At 44.6% G+C, this 21,300-nt stretch overlaps 1 protein-coding gene across 2 annotated transcripts; it reads left to right on the forward strand.

Annotated features, from left to right (window-relative positions):
* Positions 1-2,310: 2,310 nt before the first annotated feature.
* Positions 2,311-20,987, forward strand: LOC138200128 (SLIT and NTRK-like protein 3). Of its 2 annotated transcripts, none has more exons than XM_069152604.1 (7): positions 2,311-2,547; positions 5,432-5,712; positions 5,891-6,142; positions 6,382-6,497; positions 6,768-7,697; positions 10,073-10,292; positions 17,545-20,987. In XM_069152604.1, the coding sequence occupies exons 2-7, from the start codon at positions 5,497-5,499 to the stop codon at positions 18,676-18,678; spliced, it is 2,868 nt and encodes a 955-aa protein (XP_069008705.1). In that variant the 5' UTR covers positions 2,311-2,547; positions 5,432-5,496; the 3' UTR covers positions 18,679-20,987. The 2 variants fall into 2 exon arrangements, with proteins under 2 accessions (XP_069008705.1, XP_069008704.1); XM_069152603.1 differs by having other exon boundaries at positions 2,311-2,417.
* Positions 20,988-21,300: the final 313 nt, after the last annotated feature.

A 21,300-nucleotide genomic window follows, 5' to 3' on the forward strand; every position in this document is an offset into this window, starting at 1 on the left:
TTCTTGCTCTTGTCAGTGTGCCTGCTTGTCCTCGAGTCTGGAGTGTGTGTGCATTCATGCGTGCTGGCCAGTCCCAGTGGATATCTTGTGAGCAAAAGAATAATTGGAGAGAGAGCTACAAAATTGGGATGACCACTTGTCCTCAGCGGAAGAGAAGAGGCAATGAGCAGTGAGAGGAAAACAAAAGGGATGTACTCAAAGAAAGAATGACATGTAAACCAGTCTGAATTGACAGGAGCCCACAAAAGAATCCAGGTAAGACCGTAAAGAAGGAAAGGTATAGAAGGAATGTTAGTATGATCTGACAGAAATAAATCAGATGGGACAAAGGAGAAGGCTTTGGAGAAGGAGAAAGCAGAGGAGGAAAAAAGGAGAAATGAAACAGCATGAATCCCCATCCATTTCACCACTGGACAGCTCCACAGACAGCACTAGGCCAGTATAAATAGATCCCCTACTTTAGATGCCCCGTCAACACTCTAAAAAAGTGCTTATAAATGTGCGCAGAGCGGCTCCTGCCCCTGGAGAACAGTCACGCAGGTATCTGATGGTGCCTGATAACCATCTTCTCCCAGTTCCTCTCCGTTTGTTTTCTTAATTTAGGGAGCTTCCACGGTTCAACAACAACACTACGGTGAGAAAAGCGAGTGTTTTTCACCCAGATTCTCGGTCACGGGCATTGTTACACTCTGAGGTAGATAGTATAACTTCAGGTCTGGGATCACATTACTTCATGCCATAGATCACCAATTACAAAGATGGAAGTAGTATCTTGGCATGTTATATGGGGCTCAAATGTGTGCATGTGGCTGGGCATACATGCCCTGCATCTGCCAGCCTGTTTCCATTGCAAGCATTAAGTAGCCTTGTGGGGAGGCTGTAATACAGACTAATGCACCTGAGAGCCCTGAAATCTATAACCATCATCTACATCTCCCAGATATTACTGGAACCGTCTGATAGGAATCTCCAGGGAGAGTTTTCCCCTCCTCTGCTGTAGGAAGAAGTATGGAGAGAGAGAGAAAGAGTGCGTTTGAATGAGGAAGAGATGCACCTCTCCATTTCCTCAAGGTGATTCACCTTAATGCACGCTGAAATCAATGTGAAATTGAACTGAAAATTGAACTTTCAGCTCAGTAATGTGGAAGACATGTTGTTATTAAATCTTTTCCTATAGCCATGAAACTGGTTGACTGATATTTTAACGCTTTTGCATGCATGTTTTCAGCACCATAGTGTCCTTGAGGGAGACCGTGCCCACTGGTCCACTGGGGCTTCACAGGGGGCTCCATAGCTGCCACTTAGAAGAAGTATGGATGGAGCAACAGCCACTTAAGCAGGCTGTGATTAGCCGGTCCGGGGAGCTAAATTCTGTAGGGGGGGGGAGGGTGTCTTTGCTCTCCATCTCCGCGGCGGCATCTGTTGCGCCCACCACCTCCGTTTGGCAAGACAGGTGTTTTGATGTAGGCCGCGCAGACTTCCAGGCCTCGCTGTAATCTCCGCTGTTCCCTTCATAAAAGTCACCACAGTTTTCCCGACCCGGTGCTGTGTGCGTGCTCGAGCGCGCGCGCGTGCGTATGTGCGCGACGAAAGCCAGCTGGCACGAGTCGCCATGGTAACACACACCGGTTTCACGAAATCCGTCGGTGCTTAAGGGCAAGAGGAAAGATGAATAAACTAATGAGATTATAAATTATTGTCGGTATAGCTGAACAGTCGGGGTATTTTTTTTTTTATTTATTATTTTTTTTTGTACCAGGCTGCACACGCGGATAACGTGAGGAGAAAGTTTATGGGGCCCGTTGTCTGTGACTGTTGTCTTCCGTAATCTGTTTATGATGAGGAACTGAACTGGCTCCTCTGGTGAGGAAGAACCCACCCCGCGCGCTTTGTGCCTCATATACAAACGAGCAGTTGCGCGCCGCCTTATTGCATGATTAATTCCGGCGCCTGCGTCTCCCCCCCCCCTTTTTCTCCTCTATGAATTACCCAGTTGTGTTCGAGATGAAGAGAGGATCCTCCGTCGTTACGCAGGCTACAACTCCGCGCATCGCACGCCTGTTCAACGGTCCAGTGCCGCAGCTCCCACGGGCTGCACTGTGGAGAAGCGGACCTGCATCCTAAAGCCAATCGGTTTTTTTTTTTTTCTTCTTCTCCTTCTCTCTCTCTCTCTCTCTCTCTCTCTCTGTTTTTTTATCCTCCACCTCATTGCAGTCTTATCACGTCCCCCCCCCCCCCCCCCTCCCTTGCTGTGGTCCCCCCCCCCCCCCCCCCGCCCCCTCCCTCCCCATCCGCCTCAGCCGCTACAGGAGAGAGAGAGAGAGGGAGAAGAGTGCGGCTGAATGTGAACGACATGTCGACAGTCAGCCTCTAAAGTGTTTTCTCGGTCGTTCCCTAATTCTTTGGCGGCGGACTGAGTGAGTATTACCCGCATCCCTGCTCTGCTAAGCGTCGCCGTGTGGATCAGAGAGGCTGGTGGGGAGAGACAGACAATGAGGAATGCAATTGGATTGCGTTACTCTGCCAAGGATTTTCATACATAGGCTGGTAAATGTCTTAATAGGTTATGTTAATGACTGGGCTGTTTAATTGGTCATGCCGTAATTCCTGCTAACTATTACAATTTGTGTGCTGTAATGTTCGGGGCTAATTGATTTTCTTGGAGGGCTGTGAGCTATCCGGGGCTGATAGGACTATACATTTGATCAGTGATGCTGCTGCTTGCCTGATAGTGCGGGTCTGTGCTGGGAGCAGGGGCCCATGTAAAAGCCTGCGTGAAGCTTGGTGAGTGTGTATCCTGGCGGACAGAGAGGACGGAGAGGTAGACACAGGAATTATGTGACATGAATAATATGGTGAAGAATAAGCAGTGACCGTCATCTCTAGTTCGCTTGCGTCAGTGTGCAGGTCTAGAGGAGAGAGGAGGAGGAGAGGGGAGAGAAAAAAAAAAAAAAAAAAAAAAGTCAGAGAGACTCAAGAAAGACAGTGAAAGGAAGCCACACCTGTGTCAGGCCTGTCTTCAGACGGACACGAGGACAGAGACGGACACACAGGCAGACACACTGACAGATAGAGCTTTCTGCTGTGCTGTCACCAGTCAACACGTAAGTCCTTTGGTTGCTTGTTACCATAATGATGCAGAGCTATGCCGACTGCTGACTAGTCCACTTGGCTGATTGGAGAAAGAGGCTTGAGTGTTGACTGTGTTTCTTCTCATTAAGGGGAGATGGCCATCCACCAAAGCAGAATCTTAACAGGAGGGATCCCAGTGGTCTATCTGAACTCAGTATTGATCTCCTCTATACAGGGGGCTCTGGGCCCAGCGATAAACAATGCATTTCTCGGATGAAAACGACCCACTGGGAATCCGAATGGGTTGCATTTCGTATTGTTTTCCAATTTGTCAAACACTGTTCAGCGTGTGAGCCTAGATTGTCCTGTGAAGGAAAGATGCTCCAAACGGTCTTAGCCAGGTGTCCACATCTTACCCAGAGAAATTATGTTGTTTTTCTCCTCTCGTTGTGCTTTTTTAAAAAAAAAATATATATATATATTTTGTAAGATTGTCCAACAAGTATTGCAGTATTACACTGGATTGTTACAAAAGCTCACACTCATCTACACGTGTCTCGCTACCTGTGTCTGTACTTGGCAGGCTATAAAAGCATACTTTTTGGAGATGGTTTGACCTTTCTCACATTGTTTTCAACACACACACACACACACACGCATGAAACTTGGCTCCGGCGCCGCTTCTCTGTGAGACGGGCGTACATTGTGTGCAGGGCGAGAGGAGGGCTTTGATGTAATCAATATCAGATTTCAGCTGTTTCACTGTGAGCTCTCATCCTGAGTGGCAGCCTTGACTGACTTCTTACTGCTTATGCAATCCCACTCCTCTCTCCCAGCTCACCCATTTCCTCTTCCTTTGCACCTACTCTCTGCCCATTACGCTTCCTTTATCCGTCTGCCTCTCCTTTACTCCATTCCTTCACCTTGTTCCCATTTTTACCCCTCCTCCTCCTCCTCCTCCTCCTCCTCCACCTCCTCCTCTTCCTGCTCTTCTCGTTTCCACCTCTCCCTTCATCTCTCCCCGTCATAATCATCTCTGTGATTGCTCTTCCTCTCCCAGGCGGTGATGTTTTCACTGCTGCCTCCTTGTCTAACTCGCTGATGCTAGATTATTGCTGTATGATTACAGCTACCATACCATCATGATCATTATTGCATTTCGCATGCCGGTGTTCAACAATGTATGAGCAGATCGAGATGCTTTATCCAATTTAGATCTCATTAAGACTTGAGAGGAAGTATTCCCCCCATGCAAGACTCACAATCTCAGCTGTTTTTCTTTTTTTTTGTTGTTGTTGCTGTTGCCAGGACCACTGCAACTCTATTCTCCCTGTTGTTATTTCAATGCGAGCCTCATCCTCATCATCACCATCAGCACCATCATCATCATCAGCAGCAGCAGCACGACTGTCATCAGTTCATGCTCCTGCATTGCCTTCACATCAGCCCTTTTGAAACATTTTGAGGAGTTTTGATTCACAGTGAAGCTTTCACTCCGCTGTCATTGTCACAATAATGATTATGACAGGACTCGACGGCTGTTGATAACCTGATGATAACACATTTCGCTGATTGATGATATGGGGTATTTTGTGCCCCGTCCTTCTGTTCTCTGATTGCCATTCATCTTATTAAATGGAGCAGTTCATTAGACAGAAACATTATGAGTCTGATTTGCATTTACCCATATTCATATTGCATACATTAAAACAACACGTGCGTGACATTTCGGCTTCACTGGGCATTTGAGAATACAGATGAATATATTCATCACAAGCTTCCCCACCCCCACCCCCGACCCCGCCCCCACCCCTCCACTTGTCCAAAAAAGCCACTCTGAAAATGATAAAATGTGATTCACAGGTGAACGGCCCATGTGTGGGCCTTTGTTTTTGCATTTTCAATGTCAGTATTTAAATTTTTAATTCAAAAGCAACATTGTGGCAGCTGAGAGATTGCTAAGCTTGTTGTTGTTTTTTTGTTTTTGTTTTTGTTTTTTTAAATCAGGCCTGTCCTGGTTGTGGGATCCCTCAATATTTAAAGCCTTGTTTTCTTGATTACAGGACATCTTACACATGTTTACCATGGTGCGGCTCTTACTGTGTCATTATCATTATTCCAATCTAATGTTATTCTTTGGTCTTGGCACCACAGTCTGTGTGATTTAACATGTATTTTCTGCCTGCTTTGGTATGCTTGTGATGTATCATCAATCTGATTCATCCTGAGCTGACTTTTGCTGCTGCCTCCCTGTCTGTTTGCCCTCTTTTAACCATGTGTGTGTGTGTGTGTGTGTGTGTGTGTGTTTGTGTGTCTGTTTGAATGTATGCATGTTTGCGTGCTGCACGTCACCGTGCAGTGCGGTGAAGGGCCGATGCCGGGCTGTTGCCCCAGGCTGTTGTGCTGAGAGGAAGAAGCAGGAGGATGCAGTGGGTCACTCTGGCGGTGGCCCTGGGGTGTGTGTGTCTGTCCCGGGCGTCGCACACCCCAACCCCTACCCCCACCTCCACACACACCCCTCTAGTGGACAACTCCGAGGAGGAAGTGGACGAACCGTGCTTTGAGCCGTGCACGTGCGAGGTCAAAGAAGGCGTACTGCACGTGCACTGCGATGGGCGGGGCTTCACAAATGTCAGCCAGGTATCACTCTTTTTTCATTTATTTGGCCGTGCACGTGGAACCGCACTGCGCCGTCATTTATCTTATACCGTATCTCCAAGTCTAATATCCTGTCTCGAATGTGGCTCGTGGGTATTTCTAACTGTTAAATTCATGTAATTAATAAGATAACTAATCAGACCTGTAATTAATCATTCAGGTGTCACAGTCATGGGTCCGCCCTTTTAAACTCAACCTCCAGAGGAACTCTCTGAGGCGTCTCTATAGCAACGGGTTTCAGCACCTTGGCAACGCAGTGTCGATAAACCTTGGCAACAATGCACTCCAGGACATCCGAGTGGGAGCCTTCCACGGGTTGGCCAAATTGAGACGCCTGTACCTCCACGAGAACAAGCTGGAGGTCTTCAGAAATGACACCTTCGCCGGCTTAGAGGCTCTGGAATACCTCCAGGTAAGATGGGGGAAATAGAACGTGTTGATTACACACGATTGACAGAATTATTGACAAATTTGCCCGCGTGGTTACAATAGATAGCGGTGACAGAAACGGCTAGCAGGTGGCCTGCGTGAAACAATCTTCTCGACTTCTCTGCGCATTTCTCACATGGAGAGCGCCTAAGCTATCTGTTCAGTCTATTTCCCAATTTGAGCAATTACACGGTCATCACATTTTCTCTTTCTTACCTGCAGGCCGACTACAATGTGATCAAACGAATCGACAGCGGTGCTCTGAGGTTCCTCTACAAGCTGCGGGTTCTCATCCTGAATGACAACCTGATCCCCGTCTTGCCTGCTCATCTGTTCAGGTTAGATTCTGATTATTTTGCTGCAAATCTTTTTAATTATGCCAGGACTGATCTGCAGAAATATCAGTGTCAGACACAATTAGTCACTCTGTGCTGCTGAATTAATGTTTCTGTGGCACACAATTTCATATCATAAAAGACAGATTAATCATCAGATGAAAAACAGATTTCTCTGCAATGGAATGCGTGAACCTTTATTTTCTCTTACTATCACATTGTCCTTTCATCTAACCTAGCTAACTATCCCCCCCCCTCCTCCTCCTGCACTAGATCTGTGTCTCTGACTCATCTGGACCTGCGGGGAAACCGTCTGAAGAGCCTGGCATATGCTGGGACCCTGGAGTACGTCGGGCGCTCCCTGATGGAGCTACAGCTGGAGGAGAATCCCTGGAACTGTGGCTGCGAGGCGGTGCAGCTACAGCAGTGGCTGGGTCAGATCCCCTACACGGCTGTAGTCGGGGACGTTACATGCGAATATCCCTTCCACCTTCACGGGAAGGACCTGAGAGAAATTCCACGCAAGGAACTCTGTGCTGACCTGCCGGATAAAGAGCTACAAGGGGAGGGGGGCGGTCCATCGGCGGGATCGCAACCCCAGCATTTGCCCCCAAACTCTAGACCCAACTCCCATCCCGGGCGGGCCAGGCCGACTAAACCCTCCTCTATGGTGCATGGCTCCCGCCAGAACACTCACACGTCCTCCACTTCGTCGTCCTCTTCCTCAGCAGAGCGTAAAGACAGGGAGAGGCAGCCGAGGCCGACTAAAAGGCCTCGACCCTCCAGAATATCGCCCACGCCTCGCAGTCTGATGCCCAACCAGAATCCCCCTGTGGCTGGTTACCAAACAAGACCCCCCATCCCCATCATCTGTCCCTTGGGCTGCACTTGCAACCTGCACATCACAGACCTGGGCCTCACTGTCAACTGCAAGGAGAACGGTTTCCTCAACGTGTCCCAGCTCACACCGCGGCCACTCAACGGACGCAAGCTCTACCTGAGTGGAAATTTAATCCAGAGGATCTACCGCACAGACTTCTGGAATTTCTCCAGCCTCGACCTGCTTCACCTGGGGAACAATCGCATTTCCTACCTCCAGGAAGGGGCCTTCTCCAGCCTGACCAGCCTGAGGAGCCTCTACCTGAACGGAAACAACCTGGAGAGACTCAGCCCGCACATGTTCCTGGGGCTGCAGAACCTAAGGTAGGATCGCTCGCAGCATTTCAAACATGCCCCCTTCACGGCACTTCAGACAAATCCGTAAACTGAAACCACATGTCAGCTTAGGTATTTAGAGATTTGTTTATAAGTACGTGGAAATTAATTTCACTGTGATACTGGCATAGCACGGAGCAGAACATTTTGATTACCATTATGCTGGAGCTTTGATTGAAATAAAAGGTGCCTATTCTCTTGCAGGAGTGTCATTTGTTAGTCACGCTGCCTGATGGCATGCTTCACTTGAGGCGTGAGCCCGGTATGAGTGACAACGTGAAAATTAATATTTTTTTTGTATTTGCATACAGAGGTGTTGATAAGGCGGTGAGACGTTTGGATGATGCCAGGAGTTTGTGTTTTGGAAAAAGGCTTATATTAAGAAGCAGAGTGACACGTATGTGTATCATTGTCAGATTAAGCTCACAAAGATAATTCCTCTGCAAATAGTGGTCAGTATTCAGTGAATTAAAGCACTGATGAAGACTACAGATTAACAGTCATCCTCTGCTATCGAAAGAACGAGAAGGTTTGTGTCACGTGACCTTCAGATTCAGAACATTGTTAAGCTTTTAATTTTCAGCCCCGTTGTCAAAATATTTCAAGACAGAGTTCAGAAAATCTACAGATCCATTAATCTGACTATTAATCAATAATAATGATCCTCTCTGGACACTCAGAATGTCTACCTCTTAACCTCTCGTTAGCCTTTGTTAGTGACTTAATGGTGAGAGGAGCGGTATAAGTAATTTAAACCAGATATATTACTTATTTCAGCCATGGAAGGATATTGGATGACCAGCATGTGGGAAAAAGTCTCCATTTATACTCCTCACTGATTCCTATTATTATTAAATTAAAAATTTTTTTTTTAAAAAAACCCTCATATATTCAAAGGTTCTTTAATACGATTTACCACGATAATCAGGCATGCCAAGGCCAGTGTAAGTAGTCATCAGTGTAAAATTACACAATGTCATTTGATACTGATCAGTTTATAAGCTGTGAACAGGGAATGAGAAGATTAAATCCAGTTTCTGTTATGACTTTGTAGCATGAATATTAATGCTTGTAATTTTCATGCTGGGGTGCAGGAGACCTGCCTTCACAATACTTTAAAATAGAAATGTGTGAAAATGCACCCTGTGTTCTAAAGAGACAATTATTTATTTGTACAAAGTTAAGACAGATCGACAGATACTCTTATTGACCTTTGAAAAGTTATTATATTTCATGTATTTTTTACAGTTATTATTAGGGCTTCCCCCAACATAAACATGAACCCAGTCAAGTAATAGTCGTAAGTTCAAACCAATAGTCGACCAGTCGTCCCACATTCATGATATCAATTTCAATATTTGAAGAAAACTGTTTGGGGGCATCAGAGAAAGTTCTAGGGCTAATACTGTTAACACTAAACTACAGTAAAGAAAAATACAAAACTATACTAATGAACTTTTAACATAGAACTTTTACAACCGTATACAGAAAGCGAGCTGCCTGTTAACGACAATGCTAACGGCAAAAGGAATAACTATTTGGACGACCAGCAAGGACACAGAACATTTTCTTAATTCATTTCAACAAAGTGTCCTAGCCTAATAGTGTCTCTGTCTAAGCTACTAATAGATTATTGACAGTCAGGTCATAAAAGGACCTGCACCCCTCAGTGAGTGCTTTTGAGAGAGAGACAGAGAGAGGAAGACGAGGTGGAAGGTGCATAGAATTCAAAAACACAAAGCCTGTTGCACACAATGTGTCACCTTTTCAGATCCTAAGAGTGGTCGTGTCTCTACTCTAGTCTGGCTGGTAGCTGGTAACGATAGCCTTTACTGTCTGGAGCCACTCTGCAGTGATGAGAAGAAACAGAGACACCGTCATGACGTTGCATTAACTGGGCCTTTATTTCCTTTTCTGGGGCGACAAATGTGGTGCAGAACATTCAGAAAGGTGGAATCCAGAATCTTGAGCTTATCTAGACTCTTTAGGGCTGATTACAGTGACTTAATCACTGCTGTCTGCATGCGCTTCATAGTGGCTGCGGCTACGTAATGCTAATGTTACTTATCACATTCAAGAGTCACTCACTTCTCATAGCAAGTACCCACTAGACCTACATCAGCCATTACCGACAAGGCCACCTTCTTAAAGGGGAGGGCTCGGCTACAAACAAATGTGTCTGTAAGTTATTTATAACATCTCTCACAAGGAGCAGTTTGAATTAGATCACAAAATGCTGAGATGCAGTGAAAGCTTTAACTTTAACATAGCCATGGCCCATTTATCTCTCCGTTCCCACAGTCTCTCTTTAGTCTCTTTGCATGTAAACACTGTTACCCAGCCCTCTCCTCCGCCGTCTTTAGGTACCTATATTTTGAGTACAACGAGATCTGTGAAGTGGATCGCGGCACTTTCGACTCCATGCCGTCCCTCCAGCTGTTGTTCCTTAACGCCAACCTACTCCGGAGCCTCCCTCTCGGTGTGTTCTCCAGAGTTAACCTGGCTCGCCTCAACCTAAGAAACAACCACCTTCTGCAGCTTCCTATGGAGGGCGTGCTGGAACACCTCACCGGACTGGTACAGGTTGGTGTAAACCAATATATTACTGTGTGTATTTGCTGAATGATTGTAGTGGTTTCACTGCAGATGGATGCTCGAAAAAACAACAACTCTGATCTGCTAACCTATGCGTGTAAATGAGTCAGATACCTGGCACCAGGCTTTTAGCAAATTTAGGCTAAATAATATGCATTTTGTTGAGTGACAGAGGCAGGGTGGAAAAAAATGGAGATTATTGAATTGGATCACCCCCGTTGATTTACTAAACAAAAATGTGCATAATTATACAGAGTATATTTATTTCGAATGTGAGGCGATGTGATTAAAAGAACTAATAGATTGCCAAGACACATGACATTATCACAGCTTGATGGAATAAACAAAACAAGCTGAAATCTTGGATCAAGCCATACCCGCATTTAAAAACTTCTGGCAGCCCTCAATCTCCTGGCCTCTGGCACAGCTGCGGTTTACTCTGTCATCTGCATCGTCTGTTGTTTTGAAAGCTCTGCTGCGGCATGTGGGACCCATGGTTGCGCCTCAGGTATTCTAATTGGAAAATTGCAATTGACTTGATTTGCATAAGTGGTCTTAATAAATGGGGAGCTAAACAGGAGAAAGCTGAACCCCTCAAATTTTTGTGCATGGTTGTAATTAATGCACCATTCAGTAAATAGGATGTAAAAAACTACTGTACGTGTTAAATTTGTTTGCTCACACATTTGACTGCAGCATTATGTGGCTGGTGGCTGCACACAAAGCACCAAAAAAGGACCGAACTCGAGGTATTACATTTTGCTCATCCTGCCTCCTCTCACTTCAGCAAATTTAGTGTACCGGGCTTTTCTTAGACAGCCAGAGTAGAATGAGGTAAGGTGGGTGTGGATTAGCCTGAATGTCATTGTGTATTTCCGTTTCACTTGGCTCCATGAAAAATCCCTGATCTTAGGTAGTGTGGGTGAGGCTGGCAGTTCAGATGCTGTTTCTAAATGTTTGCTCAGGGGAAGGACGACGCTAGTTTATGAAGCTGGAGGAACCGTGCACAAGTGTATTATGTCTTTGTTTCTGTTGTACACCTCTGATGTCCAAGAGCATTAGAGCATTCACCAAATGGAAGTACACAGTAGGCCATATTCATAAAGCCCAGCGGTGTTACCATTGTAGTGCTTAAAATCTGTGCCACAGTAATTGAATTCATTCATTTACCAGGGTTGTTATTACTCAACAAAGCCACATTAGCGCTGCCCGTAGACTGCAGAAAATAATGTGACAATGATATCACCTGTTGACTTAACTGCTGGCCTGTTTGAAGCTCGGGAAGTGGGAATTCTGGGCGCCGGCGTGTGTTTTTGGAGCCAGAGTTTGCACAGTAAAATCAAAGGGTAACACAGATGGAAGCCGGGTTTAGCTCACAGCTGCTGCTGCTGCTGCTGCAAAAAAAGAAAAAGCAGTCCATTTTGATAAAACAGCAGCACGTATAGCTTAGAGTCATTGTCACCATCAAGAGCAGGATTATTCAGTTACACCCACTTACTGTATATAAAGATATGAAAAATATCTGCCTGATGTCATGCCATTAAAAAAAATAATCATTAGTCTGACATTAGAGAGAAAATTAGAATTGCTATAGTGTGTATAATTTTTCAACAACAAAATTAATAGCAACACAAGAGCAACTGAGCCGATGAAAAAAACTATTATGAAATCAAGTGAGGTGAGTCAGCAGCTGAGTGGATGCCAGAGATGGGTATAGGTTAAGGAATGCATATGTCTTTGTCAGTAAATGCAAAGAACATGTTGTGAATTAGAGTGGCACTTTCTCATCACTGCCAGCTGTAATGAAGAAACTTGCCCATGGCCACGGTTCACCTTATGTGATCAGATAGAAAAACAATTCGCAGGCGGGAAAAGCTGGTGAAAATAACAGTATTCACCAGGGGCAAATTTCACAGGAAACTAGTGAGTGTGATGCTCAACAGAGCTTCACCCGATTATCAGTTTTACCCGCATGTGTGTTTGCACCTCATCCGACTACACCGACTGCAGTGGGATTCAACCGCTGAGCATATTTCGTTGGGGTGTTCAATACACATGAATCTTTAAAGGGAAATCCGTACTGTGTTCCAGCAATAGATATTAAGTTCAATAGCACTATAGTATCTGTATGTTAAATATGAAGTTAAGAGTCAGTAGCCGGTTGACTTTGTGCAAAAAAAAAATAAACATTGAGGGCCCAGGCAGCCTGGCTCTGTGCAAATGCAAGAAATGTACCCGATAGCAACTCCACACCCCATTTAACACAACATATCTTGCTTTTTAAAGTGCACAAAAAAAAACAACTATAAAATTGCCGGTCAGTGTTACTCCATGTGCCAGACCGACTGTCTCATGGCAAAGAGCATGACTTCCTGAATTATCACTGTCGCTGACCAAGTGAGCTTTTAGCAGTCGAGAGATTCCTCTCACTGGTGGCTGGAAGCGCCGTTCTTGGCTCAGCTCTATATGGCACTTCCTGGTTAACAGCTTATTGAAAGACAGCAAAAGCCACAGAAACAATCAGTGATGTGATAACCCCGTTACAAAAAGGTGGTCGCTGCAGCTATTAGAGGGAGAGAATTAGATGAGAAGATTGATACCACTCTCAGATTTGACAGTGATATTCGTCCTCTCATCGAGCTCTTCAGCAGAATAATGTATTGTGTCTGGTCTGCACTGAAATGAACAAAATAGTTCAAACCTGACACAGATTTAACTGAAGACAGAGAAAGGCAGCGCATAATGTTATCAGTGGTGATGTGATCGCAATACAATAAGCTAATATAAGTTCAACTAGATCATTTTAATCAGCATAGTGTTTCATAGTTTCACCTTCATATACTTATTGTTAGTGGTGGAAAGTAACTAAGTGCATTTACTTTAGTATAATTTTGACATACTTGTCCTTTACTAATGCATTCCCGTTTGATTTCGACTCCACGACTTTACAGAGGAAAATATTATACTTTGCACTCCACTACATTTATTTGCCAGCACTTTTCAGATGAGGATTTGACCCAATGGATAATATAAGAATTAGGGACATATTTAACATGTTTATCATTTGTGAACAGCTCCACTAAATTGTGCTTTTTCCCTCAAATACTCATCAGAAATGTATTCATTGTAGACAACCCCTCAGATTTATCTGCTGTCCTTGTGACCAAATCAGTAGTTTTAACAAAGGTTTTCTGCAAATACTTATGTACTTTTACTTCAGTAGAATTTTTTAATGTGTTTTCTTTTTACAAAAGGATCTCAAAACTTCTTCCACTACTGCTCACTGTTATCAGATAAAGCAGAGGAGTTTTGGCTAATGTTACAGCTCATATTTAGTTTAGTGGTCTTAAGTGGTTAATATATGATAAATAATGTTAGGGTAAGCCACATTAATAGCATTAACACTGATAAGCAAAAGTAATATCCATTATTTTTGGCTGGCTGCACATCCTGTGCATTAAATTTGGAGAGACTAAACGCCCTTGATGGGCCGAGCACACAGGATTGTTTTTAACAGTGTGGGAGGGTTAAGGTTAAGGTTAGGGACCAGTTGACCGAGATTAAAACAACTAATCACGGCAGTCTCGACTTCAGAGCATATGCATTTAGTCTCTTCCGATTAAATCTTCTCAAAACAATAATAAAAAAAAAACAGCGGTCGCTCTCTGTTTATGCAGTGAAAACAATTTGTGCACAGTTCCGTTAAAACACAGCTGTTTTAAGCAGAGATACTCAGTAAAAGCCTCTGAAATTACTGGGCTTTTAGCTGCTGTGTAGTTTGACCAGCCCTCTGGCAAGCACACAGATATGTTTTCTATTTCAGAAGAGAAGATGGACTTTGGTCTCATTGACTGTCTGCCTCTGTTCTACTGATTTGGCATTAAATTCCAAATTAACTCCTGCAGCTGTACTGGAAAATAAATGCAGAATCCTCACTACACTAAGAGAAGAGTAATGTAGTGTTAATAACTACTCATATTTGATTATGTGTAGGGGTGGATAATATGCCATAATTAGTAACAGACTTTATATTTACTGTTAATGTATAAAAAGTTAAATGCATTTGCACCCAGACCTTTTCAAAGGAACAAAAATGCATATTTATGAAACACATTTCTTCCCACTCTATCATGCTATAACATGATCAATTTAAGTTATTGCTATTTATTTAAACATAAAAACTGCATTTAAACATGATAATGTTTCCACAAAACAATCATATAATGAGAATTAATAACAACAATATTGGATTATTTATAATACATATATGAATGATATATGTAAAATATATATTATTATTACAACTGTATTCAGCAGTTGTGAGAAGTAGATTCTTAATTGTTTTTTCTAGTATGTAAAAAAGATTTAAAATATGATAGCTCCATTAATGGGTGCATTTTTTTTTTTTTCTGGAGGTAGCAGTCAAGACATGCTGCGTATGTCATGTCTACATACAAACACTTTGCAGCACATGTGAAACACAGAAAAAATTCCAGATATCTAATTCAGCAGCATTAAAAGCCAGTGTTTGTTTTCCCTCAGAATTAAAGATCAAGGGCTTCTTTCTGGACTCACCATGTTGCACTGATATTCAGCAATCACACTGAGGCAGAGATGCCAATTTCTCCACTGACAGAAGCCTCGATGGACCACAAACTCTTGCTCTTCGTTCTTTGCTATTACTAGCGCTCTCTCTCCACCTACATGAAACACAAACCGCTGGATTGAACAAGTTCATGCTCCTTCTCGAGGGGTTGTTCAAGTCGTTGTGGGAAATATGGGAAATCACTATCTGAGTTAGAAGACTTCAATGCAGCAAGAGCGAGTACACAATGAAAGTAAATTACCACACTTCAAAAAAAGGAAGGCACTCAACATCACAAACGGATGAAATATAAGAGTGTAGGCATCCATGAGTGAACCACTCTGATGTGTTTCCTTGGCTTTGTATGTAAAACATCTCACATATGCTGCAATCACAAAGACACATTTCCAGTATACACATTCCTCAGAAAAACAAAATTCTGCCTATACTGCAGATTCTTCTTCAAATGCGCTCTTTTCATGTTCACTGTGTATTATTCAGAAGACAATGAGGCACATTCATCAGTGTGGAGAGGGCTTGGCAAGCGGAAGCTCAGGGGCATCTCGTTACCAGAGACTACAGCGCAAACCCCCGCACCAGAACTTCCAAAACCTGCTTCTGTTGACTTCTGTTCTGTGAACTAACTGGAGCCATTCTAATGACTGACAGGATATTGCTGTTTGGGCAGAGTGATCAATTAGATGACACACGGCTCACTGAAAACACTTTGAATCTCTCCCCTGATGTGAATTTTTAATGGCTCTCAAGTAAATTTTTGACAATTATTGCTTGATCTTTGATCGCCATCATAATGATAAAAACTCACAAGAGCAAATATGCTCTTTTGCAGCTCCAGCAGGGCCCTTTGCTTCTAAAACTTGTATTCCAGTCAGGCTGAGAACAGGGTTTCCTGCATATCATCACAGGTTACATTAAAACAGTAAGAGCTGCATTCAGAAGGGTAACATCAAAAGAAGACTTTGGTTTGGTCAGGGCCCTCCTCTTCATAATTAACAGACTTTATGCAACTCTGTAAGTGCATACGTTTACGACAAGCCTCTGTGTTCACAAAACATATCACACAAGCACTCTTGTCTTCCCTGAAACTAGCACCTGTCGGGCTAACTGAAGGTCTATAATTTCCCGTCACAGCAGAGTTTTGATTGACAAGTTGACAGCAAATCACACACTATGTGACCAGGCGTATAAATTGTAAACAGCGTTGGATATGTTGGACAGATGCTCGCAAAAGAGAAGGGGATAGAGCCCTGGGGATCTGCATGAAAACAAACAGTAAAATGCTTCAAGAATTTCAAACCAGATGTAAGATTGTCGTTATGAAATGGCAAAAAACAAACTCTTGCATTTGTTGTTTTTTTTAAATGTCCCTTTGCTCGTCCGTGTCCCATTACAGCTCAGATGTGTCATAGTAATGCGGGAACCTGGAAAACCGCACTTTCCAGTGGGCCTTTAATAAAGTGGACGTGTTCGAACAGAGTTAAAACTGCAGCTGAGCGTTGTTTCTACTCACCCCCCTGTCGCAATTATGTCATAATGAAAGCCACACAAAAGCCCACAGTGGGTTTACTTCAATAAAGGGAAAGAGTATTGGGTTGTTCGGTGTGAGGCATGGGGAAGTAGCCGTACCACGGCTCCCACAGCAGCAATGCTGAATCATCTTGAAAAGCATCCATCTATTTCTGCAAGCCAGGGAGATGTCCTAACCAAATTAGCATGACAACATTTGTGCAAGCTCCTTGGAAGTGTGACAGAGAGAATATCAGCTTTCATTGCCAATGTCATTGCAAAAGATATGGAACAGATCAGTCCTGCAGACAATACGACATGATGTAAGTGATTCCCTTTTTGTGCATAATCTGCTTTAGCTTTTTCAAAGAGTGGCAAAGTGAATATTTGAGTTTGTTTTCGGAGACGCAATCAATAGCTGGCAATGAGAAAACTGATTTACGCGCATACCTATTAGATTAAAGCACAGGGGAGAGTTTCATCACATCCCGTCTATTGTTCCAAACAAAGTGCCGTGATACTCTCACATCCTTGTCACACAGGAAAAACCCCGCCGGTGAGCCTTGTGAACAACCACTTCTGCAAACTCTGAGTGGTCTTTATTGTAAACTAAAATTTTCCTCTAACCTGCTGTAGTAGATGAGTGAACAGGGTTTTGGAGAGAGCACTTGTCGGTGGTGCGAGTTGAAAACTGAGAATATGTGCACAGCCATTCAGGAAATGGAAGCACTTTATGGTTTTGATGACCCTATAATGACATTATTTACATTATTCAGTGCTCTTAATCACCGACATATTTTTTTTAAAAAGCATTAAGTGGAGCAGGTCATTGTGAAGAGCTCTATTCTATTATGTAAATGCTGGAAAACTAATTTTCCATAAATTCTTGCTCTTGAAACAGAAAGATAACAGATAAAACATCTTAGCAGAGTGCTCGCTACTGGCTTATTCGTCAATGTTACAGGCGTTTACCAAGTTTACTAATGTATATCACAAGGGTGTCAACATAATCATCCATTTTTGTTTACATTCCACAAAGTGATTCATGAATTTGCATTGCATGGCAGACCAGTAATTAGAGTGCTATTGCGCAATGACAGCGTGCTGTGGTGTTATGTATTTCTCCAGGTGGACCTGCAGCAGAACCCGTGGGAGTGCAACTGTGAAGCAGCTCCACTCAAGCGTTGGCTGGAGGGGCTCAGCGCGGTGGTTGTGGTGGGAGAGGTGGTGTGCCATTCCCCGGAAAAGACCAAAGGTGTGGACTTGCGTTCCCTCTCCATGGAGCTGCTCTGCCCCGAGCTGGAGCCCCAGGAGGACCAGGAGCAGGAGGAGCAGACAACGACCTCCACAGCCACAGACAGAGGCGTATCGGTTGGATACCCCGGCTCAGGGCTGGGACCTTTGATCCCCCCGGGGAAGGATTCAATCCCTCTGTCAGTGTTAGTGCTCAGCCTGCTCGTCTTGTTTGTCTCCGCATTCTTTGCGGCAGCGGCACTAATCGCCTACGCCCTAAGGAGGAGGGACAAGCTGCCGTTTCGTCGCCAGGGAGAGGTAGACCTGGCTGGCATCCAGATGGAGTGTGGAATCTTCACCGAGCAGACACACCACCACCACCATCACCACGGGCTCCCGGAGACGCCGCCGCTACCTCCGCCCGAACACAACCATGTCTACGACACCATCTTGCCCCCGGAGGCTGCGTCTAAAGGTCCTGACTCCGCTGCAACCTCACACATGTGTAGCAACCCCATCTACAAAGAGGAGCATGACGCAGCAGTGAAACAGCGACCGCAGCAGCAACAGACATTTGCAGCTTCGAAGGAGAGCGAGGGGGGTTACTGCTCTGCAACAGAGAAAGAGAGGGAGTGGGCTCTGGAGGTGTCTTCATCGCCCATCAACACCGTCACAGGAGCGATGGGCCCGCTCGCCAGCCTACACGGGAATGGCATCCTGTGTCCCACGGTGATCGACAGCCAGGGCCCCACCCCGAAGGTGGAACTGGTGGACTGCCTTTTCAGACTCCCTACCCCCGAATTCAGAGATCTGCCAGACAGGTACGCGAGGCCCCCACCCCGCTACCCCCACCCTCAAGACTCCAAACAGGACGCAAGGCCCGACCAAACGCTCGTGGTCACCACCGCCAGCTCCACGGCAGGTGGTAGCCACGGCAACCAGAGCGAGCAGGGAGCAGGAGAGCAGAGAGCCAGACTGAGAACCACACCAGACTACATGGAGGTGCTGGACCGCTCTTACCAGTTTTAACACTCCTCCTCTTCCTCCCCCTCCTCCTTCTTCCTGCTACCCCTCTTCTCTTGTCTCCTCATCATCTCCCTCTCTGGTGATGAATCATCCAGTAACAATGACTCCTGTACAGAGGTTGGCGTGGCTTTGAGTGGAGCCTGTGGGGGAGTGGGACTACACTACACACTATGTTTATTCCTGGATAACAAGCTGAGGTCAGTTTGTATTTTCCCCACTACTGGCATATAGGTTGGTATTTGGCAAGGATTAGCTGATCCCAGATCTCTGCCTGGAGGCAAAACTTCAGCTGCAGCTGCTACAGCATTTTTTTTCCCCCTCCACAGTCGTTAAGTACTGAGGCTCAGTTTCTCTGCTCAGCGCCACAATTAGCGGCAGACAGCACGGTGGTGTTGGTGGTAGTGGGCGTTAATGTTCATATTATCACTCTCAAAAGACAAGCGTGGAGGGGAAACACACCAGCTCTTTGAAACATCAAACACAGAGTCATAAACTGTGGCAGCCAGAAGGTGTGGAGCGGGCTGGGTGGACACGTCAGACGGAGAAATGACCGAGACAAAGCAAGACGAAGAGAAATAACAGAAAACAGCCAAGTGCCTTAGCAATGAACAGCCAGCAGTGTGGTCAATGCTTATTTTTCTATGAATACAGATCTATTTATCTAAACAAAGAGGTTTGACTACCAATGGATGGGACGCTGATGGACGACTCAAGACGAAAACCAATCAAAACCCGCCAGAATAATTGCATTCCCTGGATGAGCCAAAAATGATAATATACCCAGTCAATATTGGAGTTGTTTGTATGCAGTTCTGTTCATTTTCATCATCTCATCCAGTTAACTTAATTTGCTTATCCAGTTGAATTTTTACAGGGCTATGACGAAGGACTTATCCAGGAATAGTTGGTTGATGTGTGAAATTATAAAAAGGTTCTGTTTTTATGAAGGAGAGGATACAGAAATTATTATTTTTTTGGGGAAATGCAAGACAAAACAAAGGAAGGCCTATTTACAGAAGGACATTGTTGCAATGGATGCATTTTGGATTTCTTAATCAGCCAGACTTAATGGGGCCACAAGGACCTCTGCTCCACATTTTCTTTCATGGGACAAAGGCACAGAGGTTATTGTATTGATTTTTAAGTATTTCTCAGAGGAAAATTGAATGGCAAAAAAAGAACAATGGACAAAAAAACCAGGACGCAAAGGCATTTTTTTTGTAAAAAAAAACAAAAAAAAACGACAGACACTTCTATCAACTATCGATTATTATCTTTTACGGAGGTACCTTTTTATGCTTTCATCTCCTACCAATAGTAGAGGCAGTTGTGAATATATTTATTCTTAGTTTTTGCGTGTTGAAGCTCTCCTGTAAGGGATCATGTTATATTAATGTATAGGATGATTCTGCATCTGGTTCAGCCTTCTTACCGCCGACCCACGAAATACAATAAAGGGTGCTACATAAAAAAAAATAAAAAAACTCCGGCAGCTACTGTGTGACAAGATTCACACACACACACAAACACAAACACACACACACACACACACACACACACACACACACACACACACACACACACACAGGTCCTGACCTCTCTAAATGCACACTCACTCTCTCCGTCTCCATTGCTATAATAACGGCTTGAGGTATGCTAAGCCTGTAAGCTTGTCCATGCAGCGTGATGGAAAGATCAGATGAGCGTTGAGCAAAGCTGAGCGCCTGCAGGGTTCTTCACACACTAAGGGGCGGAGACAGAAGCTAATAGTGTGAAATCTACCACATTAATGGTATAAAATCAATACAATCTGTTTGTGAAATAAGGACATGTAAGGCTGGTGGCCTCGAGGCCAAGGTTGCGAATTGCTCTATCCGTGTTACTTTCATAATGATCTTCCCTCACTCCTTTACTTTGGTCTCTCTCCATCTGATTTGCTCCCTTCCCTCCCTCTCCTCGGCCTCTTTATTCTTCTGCTCTCCTCCTCGCTGTTTTCCTTTTGTTCTTTCTCCTCTCCTCTATTTCTCCTTCTCTTCGCACTGCTCTGGCTGTCAGCTCAGCCTCACAGGACGGACACGGAGAGATGCTGTTCTATATGCTGCTCAACACACAGGTAGCTCACACTCAAGTGTGTGTGTGCGTGCGTGTGTGTGTGCGTGTGTGTGTGTGTTTTTGTTTCTTTCTGCTGTGCTCTTTCCATCCTTCGGTGATGAGCAGAGTTCTTCAGACGCCTCCTCACTCTCAGTGTTCAGAACTCACTGCACGGATAATCCCCCTGTGGGTGCGTTTGTGTGTGCACACACTCGGGACTGTGTGTGTGTGTGTGTGTGTGTGTGTGTGTGTGATTTCGGCGGGGTGTGCCTTTGTTTGTAGGTGTGTGTGTTTAAGAAAGTGTGTGAAGCTGGGTGTTTGTGCAGCTAGTCGAGTGCGCGTCTCCGTCTGTTTGTGTGTGCGTGACGGAAAGAGTGAGTGAGCGCCACGGCACAGCCTCAGTCCAGCCTTAATCCTCTAAGCTGTGTAGTTCACTCATGCCACATCAGCCCCATTGTGTCTACAGACAAAGAAGCCCAGTTAAAACTAAATGCCAGTTAAAGCAACAAACGACTAATTATAGCATCATTCTCT

This window comes from Embiotoca jacksoni, unplaced genomic scaffold (assembly GCF_022577435.1).
Source record: "Embiotoca jacksoni isolate LCO1_2020_lvr unplaced genomic scaffold, fEmbJac1.0.p SCAF_18, whole genome shotgun sequence".
Taxonomy (NCBI): domain Eukaryota; kingdom Metazoa; phylum Chordata; class Actinopteri; family Embiotocidae; genus Embiotoca; species Embiotoca jacksoni.

Bases quoted from the DNA above. Each gene is read 5' to 3' on its own strand.
- LOC138200128 (XM_069152604.1), top strand. From the start codon at position 5,497: ATGCAGTGGGTCACTCTGGCGGTGGCCCTGGGGTGTGTGTGTCTGTCC. The intron at 5,713-5,890 runs GTATCACTCTTT...TTAATCATTCAG, and splicing joins GCTTCACAAATGTCAGCCAG to GTGTCACAGTCATGGGTCCG. The intron at 6,143-6,381 runs GTAAGATGGGGG...TCTTACCTGCAG, and splicing joins AGGCTCTGGAATACCTCCAG to GCCGACTACAATGTGATCAA.